At 34.6% G+C, this 18,512-nt stretch overlaps 1 protein-coding gene across 1 annotated transcript in view; it reads left to right on the top strand.

Moving 5' to 3' along the window:
- LOC109057117 (calcipressin-2-like) overlaps nt 1–18,512 on the top strand; it is a 66,642-nt gene that overhangs the window by 6,045 nt on the left and 42,085 nt on the right. The window contains exon 2 of the mRNA XM_042746400.1: nt 302–519. Coding sequence (XP_042602334.1) covers nt 304–519 — 216 coding nt within the window. The 5' untranslated portion in view covers nt 302–303. The remainder of the gene's footprint in view (nt 1–301; nt 520–18,512) is intronic.

An 18,512-nucleotide genomic window follows, 5' to 3' on the forward strand; every position in this document is an offset into this window, starting at 1 on the left:
AAATGAAAATTTGGCTATTTTTAACCCTGGTGTTTTGTATGATTATCAGTCAGTAAATGGCTTACAGTATACTAGTCTGAAGATGTCTTGTGGTTTCATAAAACTTAAAATATAGTTCAGAAAATCAAATGGAAATAATTTTTTTATAGTCAACAGTACTTTTTTTGGGGGGGGGGGGTCATATTTAGAGTTTTGACAAAACAATTATGGTTTTTGAACTGCAAAAGTGTAGAATGTAGCCTGAAAGTGATTGCTGATATTAGAAAGCATCTCCACTTTTGTTGTTGTGTACCACTTACAGCCATGAAGGGAGAGCATTTATTTGCCAACATGAGAAGCGCTCCATTCCTCCAGCGGGTTTACCTCTTAGGAGGGGAAGAGCTGGTAGTCCTGCAGTCCACCATGGGAGAGTCCTCACTGGGAGACAGTTTCCAACAAATCACCGACTTCAATGATCTCCCCACGTCCCTCTTTGCCTGCAACGTGGACCAGTCAGTATTTGAAGACCATGAGGGCAAGGTAAGGTTAAATTTTAAATTACTCACATATTGTTCCATCTCAACGGCACTTCATTTAAAATCACTTAAAAAAGTTTATTGGAAGTTAACTAGTGGCACCAAATGGAGTGGCAAAATGATGGTTGTTTTCCAAACAGAATTCTAAAACATTTCAACCACTTTTCTGCCATTCAGCTTACAAATTCACATCATTGGTTGAGTTCAAGAGTTAAAAAGCAAGGAAGGAAAGGAGAAGAACTATAAAAGACACAATCTTTTCCCCTTAAGAAAGTTTTAAATTATTTTCATAACAGTAAAAAAAATCATGGACACAAAAGCAGTTTGATTGGTAGGTATGCTAGAATGCTCCAGTGGAAAAGCTATTCTCTTGACCTGCATTACATGATTGTGAATTAGGGCTCTCCCAACCCAATTATTCATGTAGGCCACTTCAGGTGTGAAATTCAGCTTGTTAGGCTCTCATCGACTCTGCTTTCTCCTCATTTGCAAACACTCTAAGGAGTGAGTTTACCTAGAGGCAAGGGAGTATCTTTCACTTCCTCATGTGAAAGCCTATTTGGGGATTGGTCACAGTTTTTTAAATTTTTTTGCATATGTTGACCTATAGCAACATATTGACAAAATGCAGGTGAAACCCCTTGAAATGTTGTATTTATTCCCATAGGTTCAGTTCAGCATCTTAATTTCTCAAAGAACCATAGGGCTGCATGACTGTGTAATAGATGAAAAAATGTAAAAAATGAAAATTCTGTCAATATTTCATCTTCTCAAACCCATTTGATTTTCCGTTGTAAAACAAAATGAAATATTAGGCAGAATTCTAATACTACACTTTTCCATACAATAAAAGTAAATGAGAATGATCCAAAAATATTACCATTTCCAAAGTGGTCTATACAATTTGTGTGCTATATTTTGCTGTTTGAGAGCACAAGTTCCCTTTCAAAGTTATTTTATGACTAACAATAATGATAGATTTTTCCTTTTTTGGTGAACTACTCCTTTAAAGAGATTATATCATAAAGCATTTAGCTAGTTTTTAAAAGTGGCAATGTAACGGAAGTAGTGACAGATCATTTCTCCCATGTTATGATGTACATTCAAGAAAAACGTTGAAAAAAAAAATATTGGTTTGGGACTTGGTTCTATTGATCAGTTATTGATCATATAGTCGATTTAAAGAAAGGGGCGGGGTTTATGCATACTAAATGATTGGATGGCATGCATCACCAGAGAGAAGTCTGTAATTACACCAGAAGATCGAGTTACGTCATTTTAATTAAAAATTACAAGGTCAAAACATATGCATGAATGCATTGTAGAGTAGAATGCATTTAGAAAATAGATACATTTCCATTTCATGCTGACTTTAAGCTTATCTCCTGAATGTTATATCACTAGGAATAGGAACGCATAAGTTACTGAATATTTGACCTTCAGTTGAAAATTTAGCCCAGACCTTCTTCGACCAGTTCACTGATCATGTGATATGCTGAGCTCTGCCAGGTCTGTCTGCCCCTCTGACCAGCGCTGGACTGCATCACACACACACTTAGGCACATACACAGTTCTTACACTGATCCGTCCTGACAGCTACTCTCAGAAAGACTAGATCATCTGATAGAAGGGCTGTGTAAAAGGTGGTCCGTGACTCGCTCCATTGAGTCACAGGCTCCAGAAGGGTTCCTCGTGAAAACAGAAACAAGTGCTCAGTGTTTTACTCATGAACGACTCCACTAATGCGAACAAACAGCACACACAGTAATTCTTGAAAAGTATCCTTTTGCTTCGAAATAAAGGTGAATTCAGTGATCCATAATGAGGGACTTAGTTGTACCACACTGTTAGTTTGGTTTGGGGCAAGGTTGTGTGGCTTTAGTGCTTTTGCTAAAAGTTAGGTTACACTGTAGCCCAAATACAGTTTCAGTAACACTATGACACTGTGGGTGTCATGCAGCTATTTATTTTGATGATGTACCAGTCCTGGTCCTAATTAAAAATGAATAAAGTATCAAAACAGTTAAACAAACTAAGCCACTGTAGAATCATTGCGTGTCACCCAGCAATACACAATAATACAATTTCTGAATACATTAGTGATTTATTACGAATTGGCTGAACTAGTGATTCAATGACTCACTTGTATTGTTCCTGAATGAATTAAAGAAGACATATTATGCCCCATTTTACAATATGTAATGTAGGTATTTGGTGTCCCCAGAATGTGTCTGTGAAATTTCAGCTCAAAATACCCCACAGATCATAAATTAAAAAATTCTAAATATAACTAAATCAAAAACAATCAGAAACACACTGATCCTCATGCCCTGTCTCTTTAAATGGAAATGAGCTGCTGCTCTCCGCCCCCTTTTCCAGAATAAAGCTGTGCCATTACAGCTCGCACCTGCTGAAAACATCTGTTTTGGTTTTGATTATCATGTTTATCATGCTGAAATCATTCGTTTTAAACCATATAAGTTTAAACTTCTGACATACTTTTTTTGAGTGCACACATCAGAAGCACACGGACAGAAAGCGACTGTCACAGCATGTGAGTACTAAATACAAAATATAATAAGGAAATAAACACTGTAACCCAACAGGGCACTCAGTATTCTGGGAAGCATTGGGAATCATATTTTTCAAATAAAGCAAGGTAAACTCATTTTAAATACAGCACAAATTCAGTGAAAATGACATGAATATGACAGTGGGCAAATGCATGAAGCGCAGCATAATTTGAAATCAGAAGTTTAAAGTTTAAAGCATTGTTTAAAGTCACACGGACCAACCGTCATGCAGAGAACACGCGATCATGCTGGATAAAAATGCACACTTCACAAGATCTCACAGCTGGATTTGACTAAGTTTTGCAAGGTTTGTGAAATTAAATGTTCATTAGTCATTCAAAGATTTGTTATATAAATTATATAAATGCGTATTTGCTTAATGCTGACGGCAAACGAGAAAGCATATAATGTTTGCCTTTCTGTTACTAATAATAGTAAAAGCAATCATTATAATACTTTCTGTATACATTAATTCCTTTGTTTAACCGTTCTATCGGATTATTAGACAGACTTTATCCGTATTAGACAGAACTGTTAACAACAAACAATAAACAAGAGGGGGAGAGAATGTGAGCTGTGCGCGCTCAGATGCTGCCGCTCTCAGCACCATCAAAATAAAAGTCCCGCCTTCGAACACACATCGGCCAAGCAAATATTGGTCGATATATCAGCCTTGGTGATATATCGGTTGACCACTAATCAAGGCAGTCCACGACAATTTTGCCGCAAGTCATACAGATGTAGTATTTTAAATTTGAGCAAAGCTCTCAGCAGTTATTAAGCCAAATAGCAAGAATTCAAATAAAAAAAAAGTGATTGCTTTGTGAACATCAACTAAAAGCTGAATCCCAGTGTCTATTACAGAACAAAAACCTATCATAAAAGAGGGGCACATATGCTTAATTAGGCAGCTAATTATGCTGATAATACTGCTCTGAATGTTTGACTATTTCCCCTACAAATGCCATGAAATATTAACCGATTAACCGAGCATGATTGCATCTCCTGCACTGGCCAACTTGCATTAATGGCTTTTTGCTGAACTGTTTACTCTTGATAAAGATCTTCTCTCCTTCCTCTTGAATTGATTACAGAGCACATGGTCGTGGGATGGCAGAAGCTGTCTGATAGTTACTCAACTGATTTTTGTTTAAATAATCTGTCTCCGATTGGAAGGGGACAGTATTACATTAATGGATGCAATGGGACCCACAGGCCCATTTATGTATAAATTATGTTGATGAAGCCACAAAGGCTGGAGATGCTACAGTATAGTCAATTGCTATATAACCCTTAATGGCACATTACTTGAATTATATATGTTTCTTACTTACAAAGTGGAAAACTGGACTTTAAGTACTTGATACACTATGTAGACATACATTCACATTCAATATGAATAACTAGTCATTAAATAAACTCTCCTAAGCTTACTTAGTTTATACAAAAGTACTCATCACATTAACAGTTTCTGGCTCATTTAGAATCAGATACAACCAAGAAATGAGTTGCGTATCATTTAGGGAGTCATTTGAACTCTAAACAATTCACTAACTGATATATAAATGGCAAACTAGTGCTTAAAAAGGTACACAGAATCAAATAGGGGTTGGAAAATTATGTAAAACTAAGCTCCTGAAACCACAAGAGCTTGATGAAAAAGCACGGGTGGTATTATAGTCCATGCCATAATGTCATCTGCATAATCTTAGCAGGAATTATTATATTTTCTAACCTTATATTCCACTCATGTGTATGAGATTATTGCATTTTAAACATGCTGCCCCATAGCCAGCTGTTGCTTGGCCATAGCCCCCCTGTGACCCTGCAATCCCTTCAGTGCAAAGTATTCAGCATCCCTGATTGGATTTGGCAAACATCCGGGAGAGCAATGGAAATGCTCCAGATTCATGAAGCTTAATGACAGATGACAGCGAGACAGAATACACTGTTGCTATTCTCGTTTCTCTCGCACTCCCCTCTCGCCTGGACGCGGACCACTGTCGACTGCCCTCACTTTGCAAGGGAGGTCAAATTGTTCCAAAGGAACATCAGCACCGTGCCGTTGTCTTCAGGCGTGATTCGCAGTGCTGTCAAAATGTTTGATTGTGTTTGGCACCTCTGGAAGAGGCGCTGCTTGTGCATCTGAGCCGCTGAATCAATTTAGGAGGCTGTGATTATATTAACCCCATGAAAGGCCCAGGTGATGCATAGGGTCTATTTAAAGACATATGGCGTTATATTAGCTCCCTAACAATAGGAAAGCAATCTTACAGATTTTACAAAATTAGGCAGTCTGGAGCCCACGCGGAGAGCTGATGCAATGTGAATTATGTGGCATAACTCTTATGTCAAGACTAAAAAAGGCCAACTGTCTTCCTTTCTAATTATTTTGTTTTGAAAGCCAAATTTTCAAAACTTTAAGCCATTTCCTTGTCAGGATTTAAGAGGCAGTTCACCCAAAAAATGAAAATTCTGTCATCATTTACTCAACCTCATCCCATCCCTAACCTGTATGACCTCCTCTCTTCTGCAGAATACAAAACAAGATATTTTGAAGATTGTTGGTCATCAAAAATGTTCAGTTCATATCAACTTTGATTGTACAACAGAACCAAACAGCCAATGGAAGTCAGTGGGAACCAAAACTGTTTGGTTACCAACGTTTTTAAAAATATCTTCTTTTGTCATAAAAAGAGGGTGAGGAAATTATTTCATTTTTGGGTGAACAACTACTAAACAGTCTCAGCAACCATTGACTTTAATGAAGTTAATGGGAAACAAAACTGTTTGGTTACCATAATTTTTACAGTATATTCTTTGATCATTTTGTCATGACATGAGAGCGAGTAAATTATGAAAATTTTCGTCTTGGGTGAACTATTTCTTTAATAATAATAAAAAAAATTGAAGATTTTTAGAATGGAAGTCAATGGGAACCAAAACTGTTTGGTTACCAACATTCATTCACATACCAAATACCTTCTTACACAAGGATGAGTAAACAATGACTTTTATTGGCATTTTCTTCCCATTATGTACTACACAAGAAGCTGTTGTATGATTTTTCATATTGCTATTGCAGTGGCATTTACTGACAGAATTACACACGTCAGCCAGCGGTACGTCATGACTATCCATCATAGACTTTTCTCCGTCTCTCCCTTGAGCTCACCCTGCATCAATACAATTGATCTCCACTTTGGAAATGTCACACACGCAAACATGATTCACATAGTGTCTCACTCATGAGCTGCCACTTGAGTTGTTAGCATGGCAAACATGGAGATATGTTCTCTGCGACAGGGGAGTGATATCCAGCTTGTAGAGAGACAAATTGAGATTTATCTTTCAGATATGCAGTTTGCAGTGCATGCAGTGTTCGAATTGCAAGTGGTGTGTGATAAAGGTTAGTCAAAGAGTGTGTGATAAAGGTGAGTCAAAGCCTTTGCAGTTACAACTAAAACCACATTTGTTTTTGTTTTTTTATTTATTATTATTTAAATAAAAAATCTAATATAAAAAATCTGCATTAATGACATACAATAAATACTAAAATCAGCAATAATAACTGCAATTAAAACTCACTGTGCTCTCCACTATATTTATAGTTGACAACTCCTTAGGGGCAAAAACATGAATGAAAAGGGTAGTTCACTCAAAAATTAACATTTGTTCATTATTTACTCAAATTACTTAAATCTGTTAATCATATAAATTGATCGTATCTCTTCATAAGACTTGGATAAAAAACACTCAATTCATATGGATTTGTGTTATGACGCCATGAGTTTTGGTTAAATCAACTTTTTTGCACTGTCAATGGAGGGATCTGTCAGCTTTCATTAAAAATATCTAAATTTGTGTTTTTGAAGGTTAATCATAGTCTTAACCCTTTATGAGATTGAAATAACATGAGGGTAAGTAAATGATGACAGTTTTCATTTTTTTTGGGTGAACTGTCCATTGTTAAATTATTTATTACAATTATACATCATTATTATTTCAATCAATTAATATTTATTTATAAAGCACATTTTTTAAAACAAGTGAAACTGACTCAAATTAAAAATCAGCATTAATTACGTAAAATAAATATTAAAAACCAGCAATACAAACTTCAGCTACAATAAACTTACCATAAAACTCATCATGAAGGCAAAAACTATCTAGACTCTGAATGTTTATTTAAAATTAAATGATAAAATTATTATAAAAATGTTTTCAATTAAAATTATTTAAACAAAAAAAAAAGAAAAATTCTAAAATTAAATTATTATAAAATGGATTTAACTAGAATGCTTTAAACACTGATAAACCGAATGGTATTTCAAATGATTGTCAGAATGGTGTTCTGTTTGTTACCTTAATTCAAATTCAGGAATTCAATTGGAATTTAAAAGGCATTCTGCATTCAGTTCTGGATAGCGAATGACCCAGCTTGGTGGAGGCAGCAGCACAACATCCTACTGGTGACCAGAGACATTAGACTGAAACAAAAACAGAACTAAAATGTACACTATCACCTGTGGAACATGCACAAAAACTGAGTCCTCACTGTACAGTTTCCTGTATGATGTCACTAAGGACCCTTGACAAAAGACAGAGGAATCTAGAAGAGTTTAGAGGAGCTCTGGTTTCATTGGGGTTATGTAATCTAGCTCACTGGTCATGAGTTCTGCTTTATATGGTCATATCAGTTTTAAGTGGAGTTTACAAGTATGTCCTTTTGTTCTGCATGAATTCCTTTCCTCAGGCCGAAGCACTATAGCTGTTTCAGCATGTGTGTGCTTGACTACCAACCCCAACCTCCTGCTTGCAAGGCTAAAGTTCACCAAACGGTTGAAACTGTAGCCCATTAATGTAAAACTGCAGAAATATCAGACATCTGCCCTCTTGAATGACGTTTATAGAGTGCAGGGACACAGAAAAAAATAAACAGGCTATTGCTATCCTCAAGTGAGCCATTAACATTTCAGTGTCACTCTTTCATTGTGCTGGCTAGCACTGATATGTGATGCTGTGGCTCTTGTTTTGCAGACTGTCAAGGTTAACCACTTGAATGGGGATCTATTAGCATTAATATCGCTCACCCATGTGGAACTGTGCGTGACGTGTGCATGACCTCTCTGCTGTACCTGTTCCCACTGCTGCGCTCAATGTTTTTACAACGGGGGTTTAAAACCTCCCACTCACTACACATGCTTATGTCATCGCATTCTCCTGATCAGCCCCATTACATAACACTCATACCTCTCATCCGTCATCTCTAAGCATTTCTTAGTGTCAACGACAGTTCATAACAATCCTGTTACTATGGAATACGTCAACTTTTCCATAACCTAGTGTCTTGTTTGCCTAGACAACACATTAAGGCATCACACATGAAAAGGTGGAGGGTGTAATCATGATACCTAATTTTGGCCAGCATCACATATGCAGAAGGTCATTCCAGAATGCACTCTGAACTGTGTTCAGCTGCTGAGTGAAAAATTTAATTGAAAATGGAAAATGAGGTAACTTACAAAAAACATAAGTAATTAGTAATTTAATATAAATAATATTTAAATATTATAAATGATAATATTTCATTTAAGAATTGATTTTTTTAACTATTTTAAACAATATTTATGTGTGATATACTGTATATTTTTTATGCTTGAAGTTTGGGGTTGGGAAGTTTTTTAACATTTTAAAAAGAAATATTTTATGCTCACCAAGGCTGCATTTATTTGATCAAAAATAAAGTAAATATAGTAATATTGTGAAAATATTATTATAATTTTAAAAAACTATATTATATGTTGAATTTTAAAATGAAATGTATTTCTTCGAAGAATTTTTAGCATCATTACTCCAGTGTCACATAATTCTTCAAAAAATAATTTTAATATGAAGATTTAGTGCTTAAAGAAACATATTATTATCAATGTTGAAAAACAGTTCTGTTAAATATTTTTGGTAGAAACTGTAATGTATGTTTCAGGATTCTTTGATGAATAGAAAAAAAAGCATTTATTTGGATTATTTCTTTATATTATAATGTCTTTTCTGTTTGTTTTGAACAACGGAATGCATTTTTGCTGAATAAAATAATATCTGTAAAAAAAAAAAAATTGTAATTTTTTTTTATTTATTATAAATTATATTAGTAGGAGTACACATTTTGTAAAAAAAATAAAAATAATAAATACATTTTTAAAAAGTGGCATGCAACACTTGAATGTAATGTAAGTCACTTTAGACAAAAGCGTTAGCCAAATTTATTTATGTTAGTGTATATACATATACATAAGTTGCTTTCACTGACATCCCCTTAGCATGAAATAAAAACTGTTTGTTCAAATGTTCATTGTTCTGCATGCTAAAGAAATAGTATGAGTAGTATGGTAGTAAACTGTTCTGAACAGCCAATGTCACAGCTATTTGTTCTCATCTGCCATTTAATTGTGGTCTATTTCATATATGTGTGAATATTTGTATTGTATACTTACAGCATGAGTTGTAAGCCACAGCTGCCTACCAATGAACCTTTGTAAGCAGGGGCAATGACGTCACACTCTGTTCAAGACCGCAAATCAAACCCTGTTGGAAAGACAGCCAAAAAAGCTCTGGGCTCTGATTTATTGTAATCAAAGGCTAGAGACTGTCTATTAGGATGCAGCTGCTACATGGATTAGCACCACAATGAATATAAAAGTGATCTAATAGACTACAGAATATTGGTGCCATCAAAGTCTCATCCCTAGAGATCAGTAACTAATATTTACATACAGTACATGCAACATCCATGCTTTAAAACATATCAGGGACCATTTTGCATTTCAGTTTACTATTTTACTGTACAATATTGTACAAAAAAATGCAGTTTTCCATCAAAATAAAAAGTTTGATTGTTTAACATTTTAAAATGAAGAAATTATGATATAAATAAATATTAGTGTTTTATAAATAAATATAAGTATTATAATTTTTACATTTAAAATGTCAAACTAATTATTATTAATGTTTTTATAAATACTTATATAAATATGTTTTATATATATATATATATATATATATATATTTAATATATTTTAAATATTTTTATTTTACAGTGAAATATTACAATAATAATACTTCTAATTTAGTTTTTTTATTCTGTAATTTTTATTTTGGAGTAATAAGTATTATTATAATTTTAAAGCCTTACTGATATATATATATATAATCACAAATGTGGCAAACAATCACAGCAAATCTAGGAAAGGTTTTATCAAATGGCAAAGAATAAATAATTATAATTATTATAATTTTGATAAATTCTTGGTTTTTATTTTACAGTAAAATATAAAAATAACATTTTGTATTGTTTTAGTCATTTTTATATTTTATAAATAATAATACATTTTTTATTATTATTATTATTATTATTATTATAAAGCCATATTGATATATAATCACAACATTTTGGATAAATTGTGCAGCCATACAAACAAGCACAGTAAACATAGGATTATTTAAATAGAAATCACAATTTTTATGAAAAAAATAAATAAATAAATAAATTGATAAATTAAACGAAATAAAACCATAAAATAAACTACAATAACAATATCAGTGAAGAGAGAGAAAAAAAAAAATTGCAATTAGACCCCCCCCCCCCCCCCCCCCAAAAAAACTTTGACCTAGTAAATATTAATGCCTTCACAAGTGCATTAAAATATCACTTATTTAGTATATTATAATATTTGCACCCATATTTTCAAATGTCTTTTTTTCTGCAACTTGGCCCGCTCCATTTCAATATGCAGAGAGACATGCAGCCAGAGATTGTTTGCATTCAATGAAGGTTAAGCAGAAAAATAAACAGCCTGTTTAATACTAAATAGTCATGTCTATTTACTTTACACTAATTATTTTATTTATTTTAGTCTACAGAAAAGTTTTTAAATCAGTAGTTTCATCTTAGTTTTAGTTACAGTATACACAATAACCTTGCAAGTAACCTTGACAAAATTTTAAGTGAACCAAGAGGCCCATTAAAAATGTGAACTGTTGCTTGGATGTTTCCTCATCGTTGTGAAGTGTTAAAGTGTATTACTGTGAGACCGCTATAAAGGGAAGATCTGAGGACATTTTTTGCAAGCTATAATGCTGGTAAAATATTAATGTCCTCCTAAAGTATGCACGGTGAGTCAGGGTGAGGTTTTACTGCACCGAGTGCTTAAAATAGCTCACTCAATCCACATTACTCACAGCAAGGCTCTTTTTAAGAATCCTGTGCAGAGATTAGTGCCATTGTGACTTCCAACCCTGACGATTTCCACACACATTATCAAAGTATGTGCTGTGAGTAATGAATGTAGAACTGGGACAGGACCCATTCGTTCCAAGAATTCTCTTTTAAGATATAGGCTAAATTTATGTGCAGTTAATGTTAACAGATATATTTATAGCAAATTAATGGCACATATACTTGCTCACTGTGGACCAAAGGACGTGCTGTGCTTGGTTATATTGTCTTAAGGGTGAAATAGATTTAAATGAAATTTAAATGAGGGTGAGTAAATAATGACAGAATTTTGGGTGAATGATAAAATAAAGTAGTAGCAAAGAATCCACGTGGTCATGATATTCTGATCATTGAGCTATTACTCTGTAAGCAGGGACTGGTTCTAAAAGCAGTCCGCCACTGTTACATGACCACTTACAAAACAGGGGTTTTACTCCAGTTTGTCAAACTGATTCCAAGAAAAGCCACAGTAATGCGTTTTATCATATTACAGAGTCTTTTTTTTTTTTATGATGAGATATAACAGGCACAGATTTAACACTGCTGTAATGTTAATTTGAGTGATGTTACTAATATTTTGGTCATATAATGATATGTGTGTGTTAATATATAAAAATATACACCGTTCAAATACATATATTATGTATCTATAAATACACACACATACAGTATATATTTTGAAAATATTTACATGTATTTACATGTATATATTTACATTCATATAACTTATTATATATAAATATGTTTAGTATATAAATGTGTGTGTGTGTGTGTGTGTGTGTGTGTGTGTGTGTGTGTGTGTGTGTGTGTATTTATATACACACAATAAATATACACAGTTCAAACATATATTATGTAAACAAAAACTTTTATTTTGGATGCAATCATATTAATTAAACCACAAAAAAAAATATATATAAACAAAAATATATATATATAATGTGTGTGTGTGTGTGTGTGTGTGTGTGTGTGTGTGTGTGTGTGTATGTTGTGTGCGTGCGTGAGTGCGTATAAAATGTGTGTGTGTGTGTGTGTGTGTGTGTGCTGTCAAATGATTAATCATGTCCAGAATAATAGTTTCATGTTATTGTAACACTACAGATTTGTATTTAGATTTTTTGCATTTTGATTTTTTAGATTTAAAAAATGAACTATAAATTTATACCACCTTCACTTTCTATCACACTTTAGTAGTTCATTCAGTAGTAATTCACAGATAATGTGTGTATATTTTTTATGCTTTTTTTTTCATTCCGAATCATTCAGAAACAAAGTTTAATTTAGCAACAGCATGACTACTTTTATGAGTGATTCATTCAGTCAACTGATTAAAAACACTGATTCATTCAGGAATGAAATAAGTCCATGTGTTTATGAGTGAGTCATATTAGTGATTGAATAATTAACACCACCTACTCTGTGTTGCCCATAGATGCTTAAGGATTTATTTCAAATGTGTATTTGTTTGGAATTACTTTTTTTTTTAAATAAAATTTTGGCTATTAGAATGTCAATATTGTGTCTAAAACATAAGTTAAGGTATATTAACTTCTTGTTTACTGAACTGATAAAAGCAACATCACACTGTGATATTGATGCCTCAATATATAATATCAAAACCCAAGTTCCTTTGGCTGTTTGGAGCACCTTTTATTAATAATTGAATAAAATCCAGAGCTCATGCCATTCTTTTGGGAACTGTATATTTCCCAGAGTTTCTATCGAATGTTGTTTACACAACTGTCTCGGTGAGCTGGAGGTAAAAATTTGTTTTTCTTTTGTCTGGGACCTGTGCCACATTGTTCATGACTTTGACATTTTTCAAAGTAATATTTTTAATTTCTCTAAAGACTTTGTAATCTAAGCCCTTAGTCAGAAAAAATAATAATAAACAAATGACGCGAGTTTGTTTTTTAATCAGCGGTTTCTCATTCATCCAGCCTTGTGTTAGTTCAACATTTCCAATCTGACACTTAATTACACATCACCTAATGACTTATTTGCTTTAATCGTGTTCCTCTGTTGCTTTTTTCATTGCATAATGAGAAAAAGGCCACTGTGAGGAATGTAATATTAGGTGTAGCCTAATCTGGCCTTGTTGAAGTAGTTTACGATTTCTTTATTCCACCTGTCAGAGAGATGTGGAATTTATTTATCTGCTGCTCTCAGCAGACTATCAGGTCAATAAAGAGTAAAACAGTGCGGAAATGTCATTAAACAAAGCCTATTAATGCTAGCAGATTAGAAGCTGGTCTTTAGTTAAGACATGGTATTTAGTGCTTGTGGGAAGAAGATTAAATGAGATCCAACATATTTTTCTTTGCCAAATGATAAATGAATCAAATTAAGAAATAATATTTCAATTCCCCTGATGTATCTGCGCTGTGAATTGTTTGTGATGATATTTAAAAAACAACAGTTTAATTTTTCCCTTTTTGGTGTCAGACAGCTGCGTTTATCTCCAGCAGTTGTTTATGTTCAGCTGTTATCTATGTTGTAGTGTTGCTGCTGCTGGCCAGTATTGTCTAGTTTGCTTGTCAGATCTCTAGATCTCAGCTTTGCTGTTGTCAGTCGCTTTAAGTCTTTAAATGCCCAGGGAGGATCGCTGCTGAACAAGACTCTGTATCATTTCCATCACATCTTCTGGCAAATCACCAGTGAATTTTTGCTAACGTGTCATTCTTATTCCCTCTTGTAAATGTGATGCAAATAGCCAGCTAAAGCCTCCCTGAGATATTTTTCTAGTGCCAAGGGCATATGTGAATATCATTATTCAGCTTCTAGTGCCAGGATACAGCATTGCAGCAACCTTTTCTTTTTTCCTTTGAGAACACCTTTGCAACCGCAAAGCAATACCCTGACAGCCACCCAGAATAAACCCTATAAACCACCTTGCAACGCCTTAGGAAGCATCCACACTTTGTTAATTGAAATAAAGCAGAAATAAAATAAAATGTTAGATATAAAATTAAATGTAAATTAGAAATGTTGTCTTGGTAACTAAATGAAAATATACGTTTAAGCTGAAGTACTAAAATTACTCAAAATAAAACTGGAATAAAAAGAGATTAAAGGGACAATATGAAACTTCTGTCATCAATCACTCTAACATTTATGACTTTCTTATGTGGAATCTATAAAGATATGTTGGCAATCAAGCAGTTTCGGGTCCCATTTATGGTATGGAAAAAAAATATAATAGAAGTCAGTGGGAACCAACATCCTTCAAAACGTCTTCCTTAATGTTGGTAAAACTTAAGTAACTAGAAATAGCAGTATCCTGAACATCTGCAGTTTGACACACACACACACACACACACACACACACACACACACATAAGTTTACTGAGCTATTTAAACAAGGACATGCCATACGAGGACCACTGCCGTCTATATACAAATATAGCTAAAAATAATATTGACTAATATAAGGAAAACAGGTCAATTTAGCTCAAAGGGCATTATTTTTGATTTTACACAGGGAATTTGGACAGAATCACTGTTTTACAGCTGATCAACTGAATTGGCCAGCGATTAATTGAACGGGCCGTACAACATCAACTCTGCATGGATATTAATATCCAAAATATAGTGAAAACACTATTTTTAGCACAGTAACAAGATCGGCAGTTTAAGACATTAACTTGTAAGCACAAAACACAAGATACTTCTCTTTTCAATATAAATAAGACTTTATTGGATAAATCTAAGACATATAAACTAATCTAACACTCATGCATGACTCATACATTCACACAAGTTGCAGAAAGAGACAAAGTGAGGAAAGAATGAGTTTAAGAGAGTGAAAATGTGAAATCCCAATATTAAAACAATAACAGCAATCAATCACAACCAAACAACCATCAGTCATTTAAATAACCCTCGCACTTTTTAGTTTCTCAATGAGGCTATTAAGCTTTATATTAAATTCACCATTTCAGCTAGAATCTGGAGGTACTTGCATTGCTTGTTTAGGGGCTTCCCTTGTTGTCTTCATTGCAGAAAGGGGTTTCCCAAGGTTGCTGATTGGCTGGAAGTTCAGTGGTCATTGAAGTGACATTTTGGGAAGCCAATGGTTGGGTGTTGGCTGAAGATGCGGAGTCGTGGGCTGGTTGAAGTTTTGAGGTCAGTCACAGACTCGAGGTGAACTCGGAGACACGGTGTTGCGGCGAAACTTAACTCAGAACACGAAACTCTCAACGAAAAAAAAAAGGTTTTAAAAGGTTTAAAGTTTGACGAGACTAGGTGACGTTTCTCCTCATGATTTTAGAGGAGCTGCTGGCATGCAAGCCAGAGCATGCTGGAACAGTGCTTGAAGAATTCACGGGCAAAAGCATGGCTAAAAGCCCTAATTCAAAAAGCAATGACAAAAAAAAAAAAAAACGGCGGCTAAAAGCCAACAAGGCAAAAAGGATAATTTGATGGTGTATTTAAATTGGGCTGCTGGACACATCCCAAATGGTGTCTTGACCAACTGACATTGTCTAAGCTTGGGGTGTTTCTATGTTTTTCCTCCCCCAACACATAAATCAGCATGTAATCAGTCACATGGTCCAAATTTTCCCGCTCTTGCAGAGTATCATTTCGACATGATTTCTATAACAAGAATATAATATAATATAAGACTGCCCCAATATAACAACAATATAACAAGACTGCCCCATTGTGGCTTAATGGTAAGAGAGTCAGACTTGTAACCCAAAGGTCACAGATTCGAGTATCAGGTCCGGCAGGGATTGTCGTGGGGGGAGTGAATAACCAGCACTCTCTTCCACCCTCAATACCAAGACTGAGGTGAGACCCTTGAGCAAGACACCGAACCCCCAACTGCTCCCTGAGCACCGCAGCATTGGCTGCCCACTGCTCCGGGTGTGTGTGTTTTTGTTCACTACTCACTGATGTGTGTGTGCACTTGGATGTGTTAAATGCAGAGCACAAATTCCAAGTATTGGACACCACATGCCTTGCCTTGCCTTGCCTTGCCTTGCCTTGTATTTCCTTTCAATAATACATTTTACAAAGTACTGATTGATAGAAACATTTAAAGCGTGAAAATTCAAACTCATACATAGCCAACATGAATATATTCCTAGAAACTATTCAATAGTTATTCAAAAGACATACACTATGCGTGATTAGATTAGATTGACATGAGAGTCAAATGTATGGGTTACATAAATAATATGGAGTTATGCATAGAAACGATTAGTTGCTCAAAAGTCCTTTTAGTATCTTTAGGCACATATATACATGTAATGGCAGTTTCTGTGCCATTCTGTGAACGTGAGGACATGTTCTTTGTGAAGACCAAAGGTCAAAAGGGTTTAGAAGGAATCTCAGTCTGGTTTTTGTCTTCTAGGTGGGGGGAAACACCCAACGTAGTCTCTACTAATGCTTTTCCTCATGTGATAGTCATGATATGCTGTGTCTTTGACTATTAATCTTGGTTACTTGCCCCAAATTTGAAAGCTGCTAGTTCGTTAGGCTCACTTCAGACTCGTGGCGCCAGTGTATCGTGGACAGATATATGATGTTGTCTTGTTATCTTTGTGGAATTTGGCTCTTTGGGTTGTTGTAACACCAATCTAAACAAATCTTAAATTGACTGATTCGCTGTAATACCCCACTAACTCAATTTGTAAACCTACTAGTGACTTATAAGCAATTCATATAACACATCCAATTTCACACACACATCATATATAAAAAAGTGAAAGCTGTGACATCTGCCAAGTATGGTAACCCATACTCGGAATTGGTGCGCTGCATTTAACCCATCCAAGTGCACACACACAGCAGTGAGAAGTGAACACACACCCGGAACAGTGGGCAGCTATATCCAGCGCCTGGGGAGCAACTGGGGGTTCAGTGCCTTGGGTTCACTTCACTTCAGCCGTGGGTATTGAGGGTGGAAGAGAGCGCTGTTCATTCATTCCCTCCCACCTACAACTCCTGCCAGCACCGAGACTCGAACCTGCAACCTTATATATATATATATATATATATATATATATATATATATATATATATATATATATATATATATATATATATATATATATATATATATATGTATGTATATGTATGTATGTATGTATGTATGTATGTATGTATGTATGTATGTATGTGTGGGGCACCTGTGTATACCTATATATACACTCTAAAATGCCCTGTTGCACTCTGATGTTTGGTTTATATGACAGCTAGTTGTTCTGTTTCTCTCAAAATCTGCATTGTAAACGAGGTGTTTGCCTTGACTGCTCTGATGTTAAATTGATATTTAGGTTGTTTACCAGCAGTGACTGTGTTTACATATATGTATGTGAGCGATAAGGACAGGTCAGGGAGAGTAGTTATCTGGAAGTGAAACGCGTGTGTAGTGTGTGTGTGTTGGCAGGGGAAAATGTGGGGCTGGTTTTTTCCTGCCTTGTTGCTTTGGAGTGCAAAAGTTGATGGAAATATCCAGAGTGTGTCCCGGTTGCCCAGGGCTGCTGTGGGTGCCATAATCACCTCTACTCAGGAGGTATGTGTGTGTGTGTGTGTGCGGAGGGGGGGGAGTCAGTGGTCCCACCTGCCTCAGGGAGCTCTCCGAGGTCCTGAACGCCTGCTTTTCTGACACACACACACACACACACACACACACACACACACACACACACACACACACACACACACACACACACACACACACACATTTACTGAGCTATTTAAATGAGGACATACCATAGACTGTTGTCTATACATAAAGATTAAAAAAATACTATTGAGTAGCTGACTTACAAATGATTTAAATCTGACTTATATTTATTTTATATACTGTATATAATTTCGTTTTTTAATCTAAAGCAGAAACAACAGAAACTTGAAATAAGAAATGCTAATTGAAATACAATAAAATATATAAATAATATAAAATATAAAAATAACCTTTTATTTAATCAATGCAACATTTGTCATTTTATTTTAATGTGATATGCTACAAAAATAAAACTAAAATAAAAAATACTAAAAACTGTAGACATATTTAAAAAATAATATTTAAAATAGCCATGATATAAAAATCTAAAATATTTTTGTAAATTATAAAAAAAAAGTTTAAGTAAAAATATCATTAAAGCAAGATCAATTTACTTAAGAAGCAATGCTGCT

This window comes from Cyprinus carpio, chromosome B20, assembly GCF_018340385.1.
Source record: "Cyprinus carpio isolate SPL01 chromosome B20, ASM1834038v1, whole genome shotgun sequence".
Classification (NCBI taxonomy): domain Eukaryota; kingdom Metazoa; phylum Chordata; class Actinopteri; order Cypriniformes; family Cyprinidae; genus Cyprinus; species Cyprinus carpio.